This window comes from Diprion similis, chromosome 6 (assembly GCF_021155765.1).
Source record: "Diprion similis isolate iyDipSimi1 chromosome 6, iyDipSimi1.1, whole genome shotgun sequence".
NCBI lineage: Eukaryota > Metazoa > Arthropoda > Insecta > Hymenoptera > Diprionidae > Diprion > Diprion similis.
Window position 1 is genome coordinate 17,390,394 of NC_060110.1, and position 20,551 is coordinate 17,410,944.

The window sequence follows — 20,551 nt, forward strand, 5'->3', positions numbered from 1 at the left end:
GATTTTTGACGATTTCTGATGTTTTAAAAAATGTGGAGCGACCTCTTAAAAATTTTTTTTTGAACTGTCCTTTGGAGTGGGCTCTTAAAACATCAAAAACTAACATTTTGTCACACGAGACTCGAAAAAAAAATAGTCAGTTTTTTTTGCGCCACCCTATTGTGTATAAATAATGAAGTTCAGATCTTGTGCATTTATGCTTCTTCCCTTAAAGTATTGCGACGAAAGCTGCTGTACATCAATGTACACTACGTCAAAACTGTTTACAAAAATTTGTTATTAATATTACGATGTTCAGCTGACAAAGCTTACATGGAAACAACTCTTATTTCAATAAACAATCAGATCACAGTGTAAACAAGAAGACGTGCGAACATCAGTCTTTGCCGGTATTATATAACAGTGGTACTTTGGTAGACCTGATTGTCAGTTGAATCCACGGCGTGGCTGCAGTGATAAACAATGATTCTCGTACCCAGGTAAGATCTGTTTTTCATTTCAATCCTCACCATCCTTCCACTGAACATTGTAAATATCGTTCGATACTTTATCCTCTCTTTAATAGGAAATATGTCAGGGAAATTTGTTACAATTTAAACTTTAAATACAAGTATACAAGACTTGCTGTTGTTTATTGCTTTAATATAATATGAACAAGTTGTCATTATAAGTTGGTAAATAATTTCAAACTTTATGTTAGTCCAGCAGTATTCTTTTGCTTCACTTCAATCACATGAATCATGCAATTTTTAAGATAAACGTTCACATCCATAAATTTTCAAAAATTTATCAGCCCATGTTATATCGATATATTGAAGTTACTTATCGACTCTGACCTTCTCATCGCGTATATTTCACCCCGATTAAACTGTAAATACTTTTATAAAAAAAAAAACGAACGATTCTGAGGTACGCAATTTCAAATCGAAGTAGACACCCCGTGCTGCGATGTCCCCATAGGTACGGTTGAACTGGAAACAATATCACAAGTCGATGCGCAGCCTTGACTATGCGGTTATGAACACGTTCGTTAATGGGTGTTCCGCATTACGGCAACGGAGGAACTTGCCGCGTGATGTATGGGCTTAGTTTCCTCTTTACGCCTGTCCTGCACTCCGGCGGGGTGTGCACAACACGATATACGTTACAGGTTGTAGGTACAGTCATATACTCGTAAGGGATACAAGCTCGACGATGCAGAGTGTTCGTTGGATGTGTAGTGCTCAGTGAGGAGGGGGGCGTGCAGGGGCTGCTCTACCTGTATGGGGTGGCGTAAGGGTAGCTATGGGATTTGGCTCTGCGTAGGTAATCCATTTAATTCCCCATAATCAAATTAATGCCCGACGTTACTCTGTTTACTTACTGAATTTATGACCTACGCTTTATCTCTTTTATTCAAATTTATCGAACGAGGTGCTTGCCACCCTGACATTCTTCCTGCAGGACCTCCTCTACGTATAACAACCGCTATTGCTGCGCACCTCATAGCGTTACCTACCTAATTTATATTTTTTATGGGAGTTTGCACTCTGGCATACGTGTGACAAGTTATTTAGAATTCATTTCCATGCCGATTAATACTTGTGTAAAAATCTATAGTCCTCAATATAAGCATGAATGACGTTCAATTGATATCCCCGAAATTTTCCAGCCCGTCATTACACTCGAAGTATACATGCGAGTATTGTGCCGAATCAGAATTGGAAGGCAGATGTTGGGTGATTCTATCACGTTTGATTAGCATTTCATCGAACGAGAGGATATTCAAGGGCTGAAACGTATTCGTTGCCACTCGTTTCCCCGTTTCAATTAATTCCAACGCTTTACCTGACCATTACCAATAAATTACACAAAATTTCAGTCTGGACTCAAGTTTTGTATGGAAAATATTTTCCAGTGATTATACTCTCAAGTCTGTTTGCAATGCAACTTTTTCGACTAATTTCGATAATTTTTCGCATCATTTCACGGCTCGAGCGTTGGCACAAAAAATACAACGATTCGAGATCTCGAAGATAAATACGTGGGCTACAGGTCTCGGAACCCTTCCAAAATTATCGTTGGACAAACAATCGGTCGCAAAAACAACACGACAATCACCCCTGTTGTTGTAAAAAGTGGGTAAATTTGTACGTAATTGTTGTTTCATAATATGTATTCTCATTTGTTGACAGATCATGGATAATCTCTTTGATATTATCTTTGTCCACGTTGCTAAGCCCGGTCACGCCTCGAATAAGCAACGAAGTCGATGAAAATTTCAATTCAGATGACGTTTTTCAAAGGAACAAAAAATTGATAGCCGATCTTTTGGCCAGCACCGAACCAACTGCTTTCACAGCTGACGAGGTAATGGAAGACGATTTCTGATGTAAATAATAGCACTCTGAATACAGATTATGGGTGATTGAATAAATTTACTTATCCAACAAGTTGCAAGTAGATAGAATCAATTGAGAACTTGGATGAGAACTTCCCTTCGACTATTATGTGTGTGTACAAACAGCATTTCCTTCCTTTTCCGTGGAAGGATTTTAGGAGGGAGCGGGTTGAAAGCGGCCACTTCAACGGAGATAACTTTGTTAATAATCTATTCTAGGCAGCTTCTCTGGCGAGTACCGTTCCTGGAAAGTGCAAAAAGTTCATGACTTTCCTCGAGAATATTTTAAAGTCTAGAGACGACCTGGGGGACCGTTTAAAGACGACCTCGAGCAACCATTTGGTAAGAAGCTCCCTAATAAATATGTAAATTTCAATGTAAGACCTGACCTAAGCGAGCCAGCCAGTTTGCAAAGCAACGGCGTGCCTAATTCCTGATTTACCGTAAGCCAAGTCATCGCTATTCTCGACCCCGCAGGACGAAGTGGACTTTGTCGTAGTTGGATCAGGGAGCGGGGGCAGCGTCGTTGCAGCACGTCTCAGCGAAATCCCAAATTGGAAGGTCCTGCTCCTGGAGGCCGGAGGTCCGGCGCCAACTGCCACTGCCGTTCCAGGGATGTACTTCAACTATCAAAACTCCTCCATTGACTGGAGTTTCCGTTTGGAACCACAAAGTAACGCCTTCCTCGGACAACCGGACGGAAGCGCTCAATGGCCCAGAGGTAATCTCAATCTTACACGCCCTAATCGAGTCTCCTCGAGTTGGATTTGCCGAAATTATTTGCATGCCTCCTGGCTCTCAGAACTTCAGGAACTTTTCACTTTTGCTCGGTAAATTATGTACAGTTGATGAGCCTGCAACAACACCACGAATGCTCTGATCAGCTTCTTTCATGTAGGGCTACCTACTCCGGAATGAAAAATTACGATCGCACTGGCTTGATCTAATTTCATCCGAAAACTTCTTAAGTGCACTTGTGCATGAAGGAAAAAATGTTTAATGGTGAAAATTAGTATGATGCATTGTCGTTTCAGGAAAAGTTTTGGGCGGTTCAAGCGTCCTGCATGGAATGATGTACATGCGAGGCTGTGCCAAGGACTACGATGGGTGGCGTCTGCCTGGCTGGTCCTGGAAGGAAGTGCAGGAATTTTTCCATCGTAGTGAGGATAATAAGGAGGTTGATTGCTGCACTGTAAAGGTGAGCTCATGATCGTGTATTAAAAAGAATCAAATTCATTGGATCAGTTTGACATTGTATTATACTTACGCATCACGATATAACTTATGTGACATCAGCCACGAATCCTGATATTCCGTCAGTTCTCCTGCGTATTTTCACATTCATCCATTTAGTCGGAAGTAAATGAAGATCAAACAGCTTTCACTGTCTTTTGTGATGCACATTTAATGAAGATCCAGGCCCATTCGAGGTGACTTCCTTTGTCTCGATGATAGGTGAAGGTACGCAAAGTAATCTAAAAGCGGCTATAGCTTCACCGACATTTCAAAAGACCCGATTAAAAACCTCCTCACTAACGATGAACTGGGACCAGATGATGTTTGAAACTTTATGCAAGATACCGATTTTTCTTACTCATAATCATAGCTCGTTAAAGACCGCCAGATGCGTGTGAATTTTATCAAGTGAAAACAAAGTTTTATTCCCCTTGAGCAAATCATACAGCCTCACCTGTTTCATTTTTGTTTTCACCGTTTGCTAAAGTTGTAGAAAATGCTCGGAGCTACTTCGTGATGATATTTCAAAGCCGTCATACTTGTGAATTTAGTGTCCCCTTAAGGTTTTGCTACAAGTTTACTCTAAGCTCGATGCTAACAAGTTGTCTTCAAAGTTATGTGTCCCAATTGCGAAACGCGGGTGCACTACCAATACCTCTATCTCAGCTTGTTCCGAAGTTCACACAGAAGCCGCGTTATTTCCGCATATAACGCCGATTGCACTGTCTGGGCACAATTGTCCTTGTAGTTTTGCCCGATAAGTGCACAATACACCCATAACCCATCGAATGAGCCAGTGCCGCTGGTTGAATTATAAAATATGTAATGTCATCACGCCTCTGGCATATTACCTACTGTGCACGGAATTACACGTACCATACCGTATGTACCAAAATAAAATACCAACGACTACAGTGCGGAGCGAAATGAAGCACTGATCTACGGTCGTGGCAGGAAGCATTTGAACTGAACCACTAGCCCTGGGCAAATGACAAATGATGCGGTGGCGTCACTTTTATTATTTTAATTTTGTTTTACGCCCACGCAAAGTTTAACGAGGCTATTTTGTTACGTTATATGTGACGTCATTCGCTCGTTAGTGCTGCGCAGCAGCATCCGACATAGCCGAAAATTTGAAGATTCTTTCAAAGAAATTCTAGCTCTAGAACGGCTTGCACGAAATGTGAGAATTAGTCGAAATGTTCCAGGTTCGACATGCCACGTGATGATTTTTTTTTAATCAAAATGTAAATGTAACCGAAATTCGATTGGTCGTGGTAACAGGATGCTGTCATTTCTTGAAATTCTTGTGCTTAAAACAAGGATCATTGAGGACGGTTCCATCGAGCTAGTGTTTTAAGTCTCAAAGTTGGTACCTGGTTCAATGAATGTTTGGTGCGTTAGAGTATTCAGACCTTGGATAAATACGGTGACTCAGATCCGCAGATGCCGTCACAGTGTTCAAAAAACCATCAAGACGTAATCTGCAAACTTCATTATGCCAAACATGGGGATTGCTCATGGAAGAATTTTTTTGAGACGTCACTTTGCCTGACTTTTTAAAATATTAAAACCACATCTGCGGGCTCGAGTCTCGTCCAAAGTTGAAATCCTCGGCAACATTAAAGATCCATTAAATGAAGATTCTACTCACTTTTAGAATCCAAGTAGCCACCAAGGTTAAAAGTAGCAAAACCGATGTTCAGGAAACTTTCAACGCGTAATATTGCGTGTTAAATTTAATTTTCACACTTGGAGGATATAGTTATTACATTGAGTCATGAATATCAGACTCACTGAAAAACCAGGAATTTAGTAAGCATATGGACTGCAATTTGGTTTAGAATTGAAAATTTACGACATACGTAATTCGCACGATATCCTTTCACTCGACACACATTCGTCAATCAAAATGGTCGTCAACTAACTTTCAACGGTGTGAATAAACACGTCAGAGCAGGTTTCGACTGTTCGTTCGTCACGGCCTATCAATCGGATGGTGAAAAACTGTAATTATGCAACATTGAAAAAAGTATTACCTATCGAGCGGCTGTATGATGAATCAGAAAAACAGACGCATATATGCAACGTTACTTTTCTTCTGACGTACAATTTTTATCTTTCTTTTTCCCAACCTTTGCCCCCGGAGTTTTTCATCAGTAAATTACGACCTATCACGATATCGAAACGGGAGAATGTCTGAACCCGCTATAACTGGACTGATGGAAAAGCTCATCCAAAGGTTCGTATCGTTATGTGGCCGATACGCTCAGTGCAGATTGATTCGAATGGCAGGACTGCACGTTGCGAGTATCGAGTGTCCTACATTCCCTGATTCCTTGAAATACTCCGTTTTCAAAGAACATAACCATCGTCAGATGAACGTGCGGCTATCGAACTCAACTCAAACAGCCTCATTTCGAATTTTCACCCTTTGGTAATTGGGAAAAACCATAACTTTTCTTCGAAGCTATCGAAAAAGGAAAAGAAATTGATTTTTGCTTTCCAATCGAGAAGTGATGAAGAATCCTAAAATGTGACATGAACTTTCGGAAATTCCTTTTGCAATTTGGTCCAATGTATAATCTAAGATCGCTTCGGTTCAGCCTGGTGGTATGAGAGAACATCGTAGGGGTGTAACGTATTGATAGAGAAGGGGGTGCGGTACGTGCATTCAATGCTGGAAACGAATCGGGGGAGAAAGGTGAGGTCGACGAGGTGTGGGCGGCGATCGGATTTTTATTTTATTAGCTCCATTGATCTAACGAACGATGAACCGTCACGTGCAGCGGGTGCAGAGAAAAGCGCATTGCGCCCTGCAGGGTTTTCAACCGAGGGGAGTAAAAATGTTGCGGAAGCCGAAAGGAAACTGCAGCTAGAGAGTTGAGGAAATTCCGAGCTTTTCGTCCATACGCGTAACGTAAATTTCCTTGATCCAAACATTCGTCACTTCTGTGTAAAGGATTTCTTAAAGTCGCGGATTGTTTGCTCCTGTTTTCCGATTGAATTCGGATATGGAAATTTTCCCGAATCGTAGCTACCATCGAAATTCGATCAGCAATACATTTATCTACTTTTTCAAACCCATTTCTTTTCTCGGTACATGGAACCCTCACGAATCCCGAAAAAGCCGGGGGGAAGCCTGGATCTAAAATCATCCCTCGACAGCCTCGAACACGAGTGAAAGTTCCTTCAATTTCTATTTATCGGGCAGAAGTGAATTTGGCAAACTCGCAAATCGTAGATACCTATGGCTCTTCGCATTTACACTTTAATCAATACACCACTCACGATCAGTTCGCTTCGAGAATCTCGCGCACTTCCAACTTGTTCTACTAAAAGCAATTGACATGCAATGTATGGTTACACCCGTGCAATTCATGCATATGTAACGTATGGATGGGGCATCCCGTGGAATTCGGAAAAAAATTTTGAACGGCACATGGCAAAATGGACTTGAATTTATCGTGAAACTTTGGCCACGTATATATATATAGAAGTCTAAAAAAAATAGTGGGTACGTACCGTGAAAATATTACAGTGTCAGCAAACAGTCCTCGAGATATTTGCGTTGGACTGACGAAAACATATAGGATCAGAAATTTACATCCTGGCACGGTAAGGATATGAAAATCTATGGAAATAGTATGCACAGAGTATTCACGCCTGCAACCCCCCCCCCCCCCTCCTCCCCTTTTTATCGAGAAATCGAGAAGAAACGACAGAGTCACGTCTGATTTTTTTTTAACAATCGAGAAAGCTGGGGAATATTTTTCAGGAAATCAAGAAAAGCTTGAGATTTTATCAGAAACGTTGCTGTCTCAAACTGTGCTGCAGATGACGATCAGCTCCGGTTAAATCTTTTTGGAAATCGAGTCGATGGTGTTTCACGTAGTCTCGAATGTACTTCGGACCGTTTTCCTAGCAGTAATTTCTACGGTTATGAAAAATTTCTGCGGCGATTCAAGGAATTAAACCAGATAGGATCCGGTTTTTTTCCTACTTGACAATATTTTTTTATATACCTAGCAAGCAAAACTGCTGGTTCAGTGAGATATTTCTCCACCTGACCACGGTTCTCAGAGGGATTTTTTTCTTTGCTTTTCTTTTTCTCTTATTTTCCTCTGTCTCGGAACAATATATCACTCAGTGAGGCAATTTCACTCATGCGCAGCTCATATAAATGAAACTCGTGCACAATAGAGGTTGATGTAGGGCCGACCGAGGCAAACATATTTAGTCTTATATATGAATTAAGCTCTTCACAACATTCGGACCACCTTTCTTCCCTGCAGTCATTAATTCTCGCCATACTTAAGCGAATGTGCCCGTTCGTATGTCGTGGATCTCGTTGAAGAACTACACATTTAGCTCATTGGTCGTATAACCGTTGATTCGTTTTCATATTGGGTAATCTTGCTTGAATTCACTGTAAAGTTCGCAGCTTTATAAAATCACTTGATTGCTCACGGAATGATTTGAATAAATAAACGCCACGTATGAATTTCGAATGAATATAAAAGCTCGTGACTTTCTCCCTTTCACAATGCTAAGTAACTTATAGATCGCACGAGAGTCGGGTGGGAAAGATGGTCGAAAACGGATGAAGCTACTCTCGATGGTGATGAGGTATAGCTTCCGAGGGTCCGACCGGAATAACCGAGGAAAAGGATGAAAGCGGCATCTCGTGTAGTGGCCGCATAATGCTCAACCTTGTTATTTCTTCGCAGTCGGGGCATCACGCAACCGGAGGACCACTTCCGGTCTCAAGGTTTCCACACCAGCCTAAGCTCCTTTGGGATATTCTTGCGGCTGCTCGCAGCCTGGGATTCTCAATTTGCGAAGATCTGGGGGCAGAGGTCAAGCCTGGTTTCACCGTGGTGCAGACGATGCAGAGCAACGGAGTCAGGAAAAACGCCGCCAGAGCGTTTCTGGAGCCGGCGATGAAGAGAAAAAATCTTCACATCATTTCCGACGCAATGGTGAATTTTATTTTTTATCTTCGAGTTCAAAGAAACGGCCAACCCAGAAAAATATAGACTCCTTGAACACGGAGAATCGTTCACTTGGAAATCTAATGATTTCTGTGATCCAATAACATTTATTTAGAGTGATTTCTATTATTTTCCACCTTATGGTGTGATTTTCGTTGTTTTACACAGCATCAAATTAGTTTCTATTGATTTTCAATCTCACCCCCTGATATTTTTGGGTGAATATGCATGCGTATTTCCTTTCAATCGATCGACAATCTTGATCATATCTGTCATAAAAGTTTCTCGAAAAATTCCGGCTGCTTCAGGTACTCAAAGTGATTGTTGACCCGAAATTAAAGAAAGCCATTGGCGTCGTTTACGAACGGCACGGAGTCACGCGAGTGACCAAAGTCAAGAAGGAAGTGATCCTGTGCGCCGATAGTGTGCAGTCACCGCAACTGCTAATGCTTTCTGGCATCGGACCTAAAAACCATCTCAAGGATCTAGGTGAGTCCAAGTTAGAAAAAATAAATATTTATTCATCCTCAGGCTGACGTCAATATTAGACGATGTTGAAGTTATGATAACGTTAAAGTACCGAAATATTGAAACGAACTTCACTGTTTGACAACTTTCGAATGACTCCTAAGATGTTTAATTTTCAAAATTCCAACAAGCATTCTTTATTATAATAATTTCCTGAATTTCAAACAAACGCAAAGTTGTAAACTAACAAATTTTACTAAAACCGTAAATTTCCTTATCTTATTGATCTCGCATATACTATAATTAAATGAGCAAAAATCCCGAAAGGATCCGGCATAAATCTGGCCAAATTTTTTTGCACCCTAAATTCAAAAACGTTTCATCCGTATCCAGATAATTATATTCGTAACAGCCGTACTAACAACGATTAAATTTTACTCGAATTAGTACCACATGACGTTTTCCCAAAAAATCTAAGTCACACTTCTGTCGATTTCAACCGGAAACACGCTTCGCCGCGTAGCATGACAAGCTTCCTCTTGGTCTTAGCAGCGCTTTTCCTTTTTTGCCAGTTGTAAGACGAAAGAAGGAAGAACAGAGGGCGAAGCAATGCGTTCGCAAAGCGATCACAAATCACTGTCGTCGACAGCCTCCCCCACCCCCCCCCCCAAGTCCCCCCTGCCTCCGACAACCGCAACCCCTTTCCGTGCATGGTCACCCGATCTACGAGCCTCGACCCCTGACATCTGACCCCTTGGACCAAACCGTACTAGGAATATACGTTCCCAATGCCACACGCTCCGATTCGCTATCTCGACCCCCCCCCCCCATGCTCCGCGATGTTTCTCTCCCCTTCGCTACGGTCTTTGGATACCGTTACATTATTGTTAGCTAATTGAATTCTAGCTGGACCTTCGTCCCAGCCTCACTCGGTTTGCCTAACCCGTATTTTTGGTCCCTTTAGCGGTATCAGACATTTCTACATTTGTGTGTACCTACAAATGTGTGCTACTGTGAGTTTTAAGGAGGGTGTTTGTCTTTTCGATGTCACATGGAATTGCATTGCCGTTTTGTCGCAGTGAAATTTAGAAAAAAATGGTTGGTCTAGTTTTGGGGGTTGCACTGATTTCGAATTTTGGGCAACAACATTGTAGAATTCAAGATGGTAACTTGGTAAGTAATCTTTCAAAATTGCGGACCGTTCATGCAATATTCAGATAACATTTATCACGTCCGTTATTGTGAATTGTGCATTGTCAACATCAAACCGATAACACGATAACATTCAATTTATCCCAGAGGCGTTTCGTGATTCATAGCAATTTCTCTGGGATTGAATGAAAATGATGAGCTTCGCCAGTGCGGTTGGACACTGAGACGTATGTGTAACTCGTGTCTGTTCTTCTGGACTCCGATTTTGCGTTGGTATGAGCGGGGAAACGTCTAGTCGTCGACGCCGAGGGCGAGCATTTGCTGATTCAGTCAGCATCCTGGGGAGATATCGTTGTTTGACAGTTCTATTAATTCCTATCTAGGTCAAGATGCCGAATGAAATCCGAATGAGATTCTAGACTATTCGTTATTCTCGCACCCTCCCTTCTACCCCCGATTGCCATTATGATACATACGCGATACGTCTTCACGGTGAAGTATTAAAGTAAGCAAAATATCACAGGTCTCTTGTCATTGCGGCCAAGTTCGACTGCAACATTCAGACAAAAATTCTTTTTGACGTTCAAGTGCTTCGACAAGATGATAAGGGCGGTGTTGGGTAAAAAAAAAGTAACACCTTCACATAAAATAAAGCAAGAAAATTGAAAGAGGTAAATTATTTGGTATTACATAACGACGATCTAGCAACAAAACGCTGTATTTCTCTGAATGCGGTACGAGTTTACGCGCAATAATTAACATTACTGTTTGAAAATGACTCGAACGTTACTATAATGCATTTGCGAATTTAAGATCCCCTATTTTTTCGTCACTGAGTTTATACAAATTTCATTTTTTATGAGTCAAGTTATTTTCACCCACGTATTGAACGCGCGTTTGACGTTATTAGCTTCCGCACGGAGGCTGTGTATTAATCGTTTTTTTTTCCCAAATCGTGGCATCTACTGGGCGGGAAAAATCCGCACGGTTGTCCATCACGAAAACTCGCATGTAAATCAGTAAAATTACGCGGTTATATACGTAGCACATAAATGCGGCAAGCTGCGGGAAATATCGTGCATTTCCTCGCCAATATGCAGGGCGAAAACGTCGAAATATGGTTTTGGTGCAATCGGGTTTATTCGCGCGTGTATTAACCACTTTCGCACAGTATCTGCAACCTACTGCGTAATATGTGTAACGATTTTTGCTGGCATTTGTGTTCGATTTGAGAGCTGTATAATGTAACGGCTTTAAAGTAACGATTACAAACAATGACGCTTGTTAACGTAAATATATAATATCTGTGTGTATAATATACATAACGCATGGCGTGGAGGTCAAGGTTTATCCAAAACCAGAAAATGGAAACTAAAAAGCGGGCGAAAAGAAGTGGCCATCGAATTCCTTATCTTAATCTATCGATTTCACACAACGCCTGCGGTAAAGTTTCTTCGTGTAAATGCAGCCGATAGAACGTTCGCCGTTCTTCTATCGCGAGAAAATAAGAGGAAGTCGATTTCTGCATGCAAAGTCCCGGCTGAATCTCGCGACAATTTTTCCAATCCGCTAAAATTCTCCGATTCGATTGTCGCCAACCCGCCAATCGCGAATGGCGCCTTTTATCTCTGATTATGATCACCTTTAATTGCGATTCGTTTCAACCGATGGATCTGGACTCAAAGCCGTACTCTGAAAATCCTTAAAGCTCAAGCTCAACTGGGTTTCAATCTTCTGCCAAGTTCTGCTGAGAACACTAAGGATAATAACGTATTATTCTCTATTGTGATGGTCTTCTAACTATACAACTATCCTTATCTATACGGTAAAAAAGGAATATCGTAACGAACAGATACACGTGGATTTAAACAACGAATCTCCGAGGAGCTTTTTAAAGATATCACTTACCTATCCTATTGCACGAGGTCAGCTTTAACCGACGATATATTACCAGTGTAATTTCTCAGAGGTTCGGACGCGAAATCAGATAAAACGCGTGTATCAGATAGCCGCAGCCGAAGCTAAACCAGGACCTACACGAGCAGGAACAGGACAAGAGCGAGAGACAACAGAAGGACAAGTTACTGTGCGGGGTGTGTAGCTCGGCAGCAGCGATGAGATTTTAATCATGAGTGGAAAAAGATATTCACCACGTTATTTTGATTAAAAAGTTCGTCAAGTACATATATTAAAACTTTGTCTAAACTCCGGATCCAAAGCTGTGTATAAGAAAATATGTGTACAGCGTGCAAAACCGTCGAGCGTGTGGCATCTGTTGGCGTTTTTGTCTAGGTATATCGTGAAAATTCGGTTTCTGGGTCGACGCGTCTAATATATCTACAGCTCTAAATCTATTCAACTCAGCAGAAACTCAAACGCGTTTATTTTTCTGTGAGAAAAGAATGTTGGAATAAAAAAAATTAGACGGTTGAAATTTTTTTTCAGAAAGTCCCCTCACCGCGAACCCACATCGATTTATAACCCATATAGGTTTAGCGACCTGTCGAACAACGATTCCTTTCTGGAATTTCTCTCCGAGAACTTAACCAATAAATATATCGTGACTTTGTAAACGCTGATATAATAATTAATTGACCGATGGACGCTGAGATTCTGCGCACCGTTGCTATAGTCAAGGAGGCGTCTAGGACGACGAGACTCCGGAAGTTCGTCGAGGGGGAGACAGAGATCGGGGTGTAGGTATGCCGCAGTATCGTGTTGTGTTGTCACCGAGCAAACTGATCAGAAATTAATTGAATTCTGTTCGTCTAGCGCCATTAGCTAGAGCATAGCAGGCCTCGTTTCTCGCGCCATTACGTCCTCCTCCACGAGAATTCGGGGAGAGCAACGAGGTCTAACTCGATCTTTAACGAGTGAGTCCACTCGGCCGAAAAAAACTTTTTGACCCAGTTATTTGCTGCCCGTGAAACTCGGGGGATTAACCGTCCTCCGAATTGAGACTCGAGCAGCGACGACGAACTCGGGACTAGTCGACGCTGTCAATCCACAAGTGGAAGATTTCGGTGAAACCAACCGGTCAACGCCAGAATGTCAGCAAATATGGGCGACCAAAGAATGTGTATATGAGAAACGGGGACGCATGCAAGTCATAAGTTTTGCCACGGAGTACCATTTACTTATCTTCTTTCCGCATCTTATCTATACACTCCTCGGTGAGATATATATACATATATATATATGTATGTATATTTGTATATAGTATACACCCTGAAGCCGAGGAAGAATTGCTGTTTTCGCAATAGAACGTGACAACTCTTCCGTATAGTAGGTACAGATAAAGAGGAACAGGGGAAAAAGAGAGGGAGTGAAAAAGAAACGACGAAAGAGGGTGAGATAGAGAAGACAAGGGAAGAATCGAGAGAAATTTTCCCTGGAGTAATTGGAGGAATGGTTTATTCGTTTGTAGGTACATCGACAAGTTCCGGTAGAGAACCATTAGTCGCAGCTAAAACAAATGACTGACTTAATGAATTTCCCGGTTTTTCATCAGAAATCCTCACATCTCGGTAAGGACGAATCGTGAAAAAGCTTATACATACCTAACAAGTCGAATCGCTTGCAGATTACCGCCAAAGAACACTTTGGATCTGCGTAATCCATTGACGGTGAGAATCGTTCTTCCTGAATTAAACTCTGGAATTTTTGACGTGTTTACAAGTGTGATTGGAGAAGAAGGAAACGGTTTGTCGATTTTTACGAAGGTTGTGTGCCAACCCTTTAAAAATTAAGTCAAAATTACAACGAGGGAACTTTCATTTCACGTTCAATGCATACGTTACAAGTGATTACATAGACCGTGGGGCAGAGTGAGTGTTATGAGACTGATAGTGGAAAACACCGAATCGCGATAATAATTCCATATAAGAAATCACCAAACGTGACCTGGGATCATCGCAGCGGTGCACCAAATTGATGTGCCAAAGTCACGCAGTTTCTGGTGCGTCTCGGATCGAAGAAAGGTCCGGGACCGATTCAACTGACGCCGTTTCTTTTATCGTCAATTATCCTCATCGTCGTCCTGGCAGTCATACTCGTCGAAGTCCTGATTCGGAGATATCCAAGCCCGTGAATCCGCCGACCTTGGGTTGTGGTAGGGCGAAGAGGACTCCGAATCAGACTCGCCGAAAAGCGACAAGCCGATCATGCCTGCGAAATGGGATTCCATGAAGAGGATTTGCAATCGGTGATCTTTACTGCAAATTATTCAACAAGCAACAGTGCTTTCGGACCCACCTTTGATTTGACTCACGAGGGATTTGCTCTTGCAGCCCGATTTCCTCGAGCTCGATTTTAGGTATCTCTGAGTCGTGCTGTAAACCGACGTCGCCAATGGAATGGCGAGCAAAACGGTAAAGTAAAATACTCCAAGAAGAATCGGGAGACACAGTGCCCTCTCGAATTCGTCCAATATGAGGTTCACGTTCTCCGGCAAGATTTCGTTGCACATTTTCGGCCCCAGTGCCCGTCAGGCTTTCGATGATTTTTCTACCCTTGTCTCGACAGTTTTTAGGATGGCTTGTTGCGTGTCGTTTTCTTTGCAGCCTTGTAAACGTAGCTCAATGCTTTGAATGTATGATCGGTTGTCAAAATTATCGAAGTGATCTAATTAAATCGTGAAGTTATAGGAGGTAGAGGCTGGTATGCCTGGTTTCTTGGTTTTTAAATTATTATCAATTCGAGCAAATGTTTTCTTTACTGTTTTGTAGGGGCTGAGGCGTCTTCTCGATGTCTAAAGGTAACTGAGTCTGGGCTTGGTTAACTGTAAATTTTGTTCATGAACTTTGCCGAAAAGTTTTTGCAAGTTGTAATTTCTTGACGCTTGAAATACGGTCGACTTGTCAATTTTTATAGAAGAGCATCGCGGTGTGTAAATAAATGGCCTGTCAATTTTCCGGGCCTCTTTTGTTCTTAACTTCGAATAAATTACGCGCAACGAAAGTCTCCCTCGGTTCTTATTCGCTGGTCAATTTTACGGACCAACTACAGAAAAGCGGATTACGCAGCCAAACGACGACGAAAATGACTTCGAGCAGCAAAACCAATAATCCGGCGAACTGTGCAGATCCTTAAATTCGAATGCAACGCAGAGAACACAATCCTTGCAAATTTGGATTAAGTAAAGGACTTTCTATTCTTTCATATAAAAAGTTTACGGGAGAGTCCAACATTAGCACCGATCAATTCGAAGATTGAGAGACCCGAAATTCAATTCTTTTGCTCTTAATATCGTGACTAAGATCTTCTTTCTATCATTTGCAACAAATTGATAAGCACCATAATTATACACAAGCAATTAGAGAAGACCATAAATTGAATACATTTAAATATCAGGAAGTATTACTGGAGAATGAGTTCGGTTCAAAGGTCATGCACTGATGATTATCATTGGCGAATTCTTGCCCGAAAATCGAGTTTCGTAAGTAAGTGACACGACGTAAGAAATTGTTTAACATTTGGTCGACGAGAAGACCCATGAATACTTTCGATCAGGTTTGAACTTTTCAGGAGAAAACCATTCTGTGGTAAATCGATCCACGTTATAGAAAGGTAGAGAATATGGACGAAGCCAATATTCGACTACAAGCGATGAGCTGCCGTTAACCTTTGATTTCTCCGATCAATAGACGGATTTTAATAAAGTCTCCGGACACTGCAAAACGAGTCAACGACTGAAATCGTACGAATAGATACATGGTATTTGAAAAAAATTTTGGTCATAAATATACGTTTCGCTCTGCGTAACATAGGTTAAAAAAGCGCTAGAATTTCATGGGACTGCAGTCGGAAAACCACACCAAGAAAGATTCCATGAATTTCATTTAATCTCAAGTTAATATTGGGAAACATGATTGGAATATTGGAAAAAATTGACCAATGCCGGATATATTCTGTGAATATATCCTGCGAACAGGAAGAAAAATCGAAAGAAGTTACAAATACTTGGCTTGACGGAAATAACATTAACGTCGCAAGAGAAAGGGCGAAATATGAGTTTTCGTTTCTTCTTTCAGATTCTGGACCATTAAAAAATGAAAGCGATTCCAGACATTCTTTCCATATGGCTGCTAGGAATCCCAAATGAAATCTATGTGATAGCCCGACATTTTCCTCAATACAAGTAAGATGAAGTATATTCTAAAGCCAATCGAAGACCAAAACAAGCATTACCAAAAACGTTTTTTCCGTTTTGAGACAATTGTTCCTTGTTTTTTATGCCCGAAAACAAGTAGTCTGATTCGCATTCAGTTCTATTGAGAAATACAGGACTTGACAGTTTCACCGGAGGCTCCCCTTTATTAACAAAGTTTGATTGTGAGAATACATCCTCGAAGTAGAAGGCGCCGCTTGTCCTTGTTTTTCCAGCATTGATCTGGAGTGGTTTGATGCTGGAGGTGAAGAGACGCTCTCGGTTGCCGTGAAATGAACGAGAGACGCGTAGTGAATGAGAAAGGCACGAATCTGATTTCTGCGCAAATTAAACGAACCCGCTTCTATGGCGTCAAACAAATCCGCTTCCCAAGTAAATTAATGTGAGTAAAAGCAAAGAGTTGAATCTCGGCACAGCCTACAGTTTCCCTCCTTGGAGATTTCTCGTTACATTAACCGAATAATATGTAGAAACCGGCTGGGTCGTTTCTTGCCATTCGTGAATTATACACTCACCAACTTGAGAATATTTCATTACTCTTGCTTCATGATTCTTTTAAATCGGTCTCAAACTGCGGAACAACGGAATTTAATGAATTACCTACAGTTAGTTTTGTTGACTCAAACGGAATCGGGTCTAAGCCTCGAGCTTACTTTAAGCGAAACATACCTATTTTATATAATCACGTTTCATTGTAGTAAACAATTGTTATTTTTGAATTTCAACATGACCAATCGATATCTATCGGATAATAATTTCAACCTAAAAAATATCTTACAATTGAGTAAGTCTTTTATTGCACCGTAATTTAACTGACAAATGAATGATTTTTCGCTCCTGTCATGAAATGTATCCCATATCGTATATAATTATACTCACTCAAAGACACTTGCGCATGACTCTTTGTCAAAATTTTCTGCAAACAAAAAAATCGTTCAACTCGTAACGTGGTAAAAGCTCTGAACTACGAACTCACGTGAATAAAATTAAAATAATAACAGATGTATACATTTTAACCAAAAACCACGCAAAGGAAACCATGTCAGCTGCGTGCAAAATGTGACCATCTTCTGCAACCTCTCGTAATCATAAAATAATTAGTCCCAGTTTTTGCCCATAGCAGCCGCTGTATCACCGGCTAATAACTGCTGACCCTCTTCACGCCCGCTGAGCAATAGGCAAGCAACTTGCGGTATAGAATCGAAGCCGAGACTTTAATCTGAGACTCGTTCCAACTGTACAGCTGGGTGCAAATTCGTGGGAATAGGGTCACGGCCGTATTCTGCGCCTGGGTTGGGCCTGGGACTGGCGTAAATATACCGACGGTTCCGTGAACCGAACCTTTCGCTCCGTGGGCAACAAGAACTGCGATAAAACAACCCCTAACAACTTGGGGTGCAAAACACGCTCGCTAACCTGGCCTGATCGAGACCTGTATCCGGTTGGAAGCTTGATATCCCATTACGCGAAATGTGGGCTAATTCTAATCGCATGAATCTCTGCACTGCAGTGACAATCATCGACGTTTGATGATTGGTTTTTACCCTATACCAATAATAGGACATGGGACGCGAGGCGCGGTGATTAATTTCGTCGATCATTGAACTCTGACAGGATTTTGAAAAACTGGTAAGCTTCAGAGTGGCAAAAACATACCCTGTTTTCGAATTCAATGACAAAAAATGGATATCGAGGTAATTAGCGATGATATAGTCAGGATTCTTTGAAATCTTTCATCTTATATTCAAGATTTGTTTTATGACACATCGTCCTTTGATCGCCTATTCGCCGAACAATAATACCAAGCATCGTTTTCGGTATTTCAGGTATTCCAGTGATCCAGGATATTCCAGACGTCGGTACCAATCTCCAAAATCACGTCTCTGTCTCTGTGAACTTCAAAGTGGCTGACGAGCGGGCGAAGTATTTACTGGATGTTGATGCCGTGAAGGAATACATCCTCGGTAGACGCGGACCGATGTCCTCGACAGGATTATCCCAACTCACGGGATTTGCCTACTCAACTACGGGAGATCAGGACGGGAGACCACACATACAGTTCTTCTTCGAAGGTTACAACGCGAACTGCTCACGGAACGGTGATCCGAACGACATAGAATATCCGGGCGGACGACGATTCAAGTAAGCGACCTCACGCTCCAAAAACGGTAAAGGGCTTACGATACAACGGCACCTGTGGTGTTGAAAGGTTGGAAACTGGTCCATTACCGATGTTTGAAGCATTTTCTAGAGTAAACCATGAAAATGTAAATCAACGCGATTTATCCTTTCACGCCCGCTTACGACGCGATTAATGCTATTGATTTCAATTTCACTTGGACCTTGTGCGATTGATGAAATTGTGGCAGAGAGGAATTCTACCGCATTCTACCTACACGTCGGTAAATAACCGTTTCGTATGGCACAAAGAACCGGGTTAATGTAGTGTATCGAACTTCTTTCGCACTTTGCCGTACCGTATTTTGTGGGAAACGATGCGATGCGACTCTGAGCCGGAAGTCTCGTTAAAGGACCGCGCGTGACTCTTGGTGAATAATCTAGATCGTAGAATCACACAGCGGCGAAGCAGTTATTTTCTTTTCGGAAACCATTACTTTGCACTTCAACCTGGTAATCTGGATTACAAAAATATAGCGTCTACTGTTAACTACTTAGCGTGTTGGTGAACCTTGGTGGCTGACTGGTCTCCTAACAAAGCTGTCAATTCAAAGCCGATTTCAAGCAGCCTGCTCGAAAGGTTTAATTAGACGAGTCGCGGTTCATAATTAGTCGAGTCGCTCGGTTCTTACACCTGGAATTTAAACAACCTATTTGCCTCCCTCAACAGTCAATTAACCCTATATTCGAAAGATCCGTAATTACAGAAATTTACCATCAAACAATTAAACGTCCAATTATCATGTTCTCGTGTCAAGGATGACCCGCGCGAAAATCACCCGTAGGATCCATTCCTATCAATAATTCCTTATACTCTATCACTCTCTTACTTATTTCACAGAATAGTCCCGACTCTACTCAGAACTCGATCCAGAGGCGTTCTGAGGCTGCGAAGTAAGAATGCTCACCAGGCGCCAATCATCCTTGGAAATTACCTGCAGGATGCCAATGACATACCTCAACTGCGAGAGGGTATTCGCATGGCGATTTCCCTCGCTGAAACTGAGTCCCTGAAAAGGGCTGGAGTCGAGCTGAACAAAATTCCAGATGAGAGCTGTCTTCAATATCAATTCGACAGTGACGATTATTGGGAATGTGTAATCCGTTACCGAACAAATCCGGAGAATCACCAATGTGGCACTTGCGCCATGGGGACATCAGCAAATCGTGAGTTTTCGCTGAATGGAAGGAATTTTCAGGTGTAAACTAGATACAATAAATTTCGAAAGCTTTCTCAAATAAAACCTCTGGACTATTTTTACCTTTCAGCAATGGCAGTTCTCGACCATAAATTACGCGTTCGTGGAATACGCCGACTCCGAGTCATTGACGCCTCGAGTTTTCCAGAAATTGTGTCCTGCAATATAGCTGCACCTATAATGATGGTTGCTGAAAAGGGTGCTCAACTAATCAAGGAACTTTGGCAGCCTAATAAAAAAAAAAGTGCTCCAATTCATAGATCCACTCTTTACGTGAAACTTTTCCTGTGCCAAAGAAAAATTAGATCAGAATAACTTTTCGTCCAGAAGCTCGCAGATTTGACAGCGTGAGATCTTATAATACGACCAATAATACTTGTACTTATATTGTATAAATACGAACGTCTCCAGATACAGCGACTGCAAAGATATTCTTGCATTTTATGTTACTATTTAAGATAGCGAAAAGAAATGAACGACTGTAATAACCATATGCCTATAATAGTTATCATACCACAATACCGTATCATACCTAAATGAGGCTTATGCAGAGAACTTACCATGTGTATTAATATGTGTAATTTATTCTGCACAAGATCATATTCCCGTAAGGTCATTGTAAACGATCCTGAACCGTGTCACAATGCTACTGGTTTTTTATTTCTAGACTATAATAACCAAAATTCATTACGAAAATCGATCATTGTAGCACACAAAAGAGACCGTGTGAAAAAATTTCGAATTGGGTGTAAGCTCCTAACGACAGCTATTCCGC

General features: G+C 41.5%; 1 protein-coding gene across 1 annotated transcript; it reads left to right on the plus strand.

Annotated features, from left to right (window-relative positions):
• The first annotated feature begins 462 nt into the window (after positions 1 to 462).
• LOC124406535 (glucose dehydrogenase [FAD, quinone]-like) lies at positions 463 to 20,534 on the plus strand. The gene is made up of 13 exons (XM_046881971.1): positions 463 to 479; positions 566 to 626; positions 701 to 798; positions 1,862 to 1,912; positions 2,175 to 2,349; positions 2,600 to 2,722; positions 2,858 to 3,101; positions 3,415 to 3,578; positions 8,347 to 8,598; positions 8,919 to 9,099; positions 18,226 to 18,541; positions 19,419 to 19,744; positions 19,847 to 20,534. Exons 1-13 carry the CDS (start codon positions 463 to 465, stop codon positions 20,089 to 20,091), a joined length of 2,253 nt encoding a protein of 750 aa, XP_046737927.1. The 3' UTR covers positions 20,092 to 20,534.
• Positions 20,535 to 20,551: the final 17 nt, after the last annotated feature.

What these genes read in the sequence shown, in the direction of transcription:
- LOC124406535 (XM_046881971.1), top strand. An exon ending in ACAAGTATACAAGACTTGCT is followed by an intron (nt 627 to 700) that starts GTTGTTTATTGC and finishes ACTTTATGTTAG; the next exon opens with TCCAGCAGTATTCTTTTGCT. An exon ending in CTGCTTTCACAGCTGACGAG is followed by an intron (nt 2,350 to 2,599) that starts GTAATGGAAGAC and finishes AATCTATTCTAG; the next exon opens with GCAGCTTCTCTGGCGAGTAC.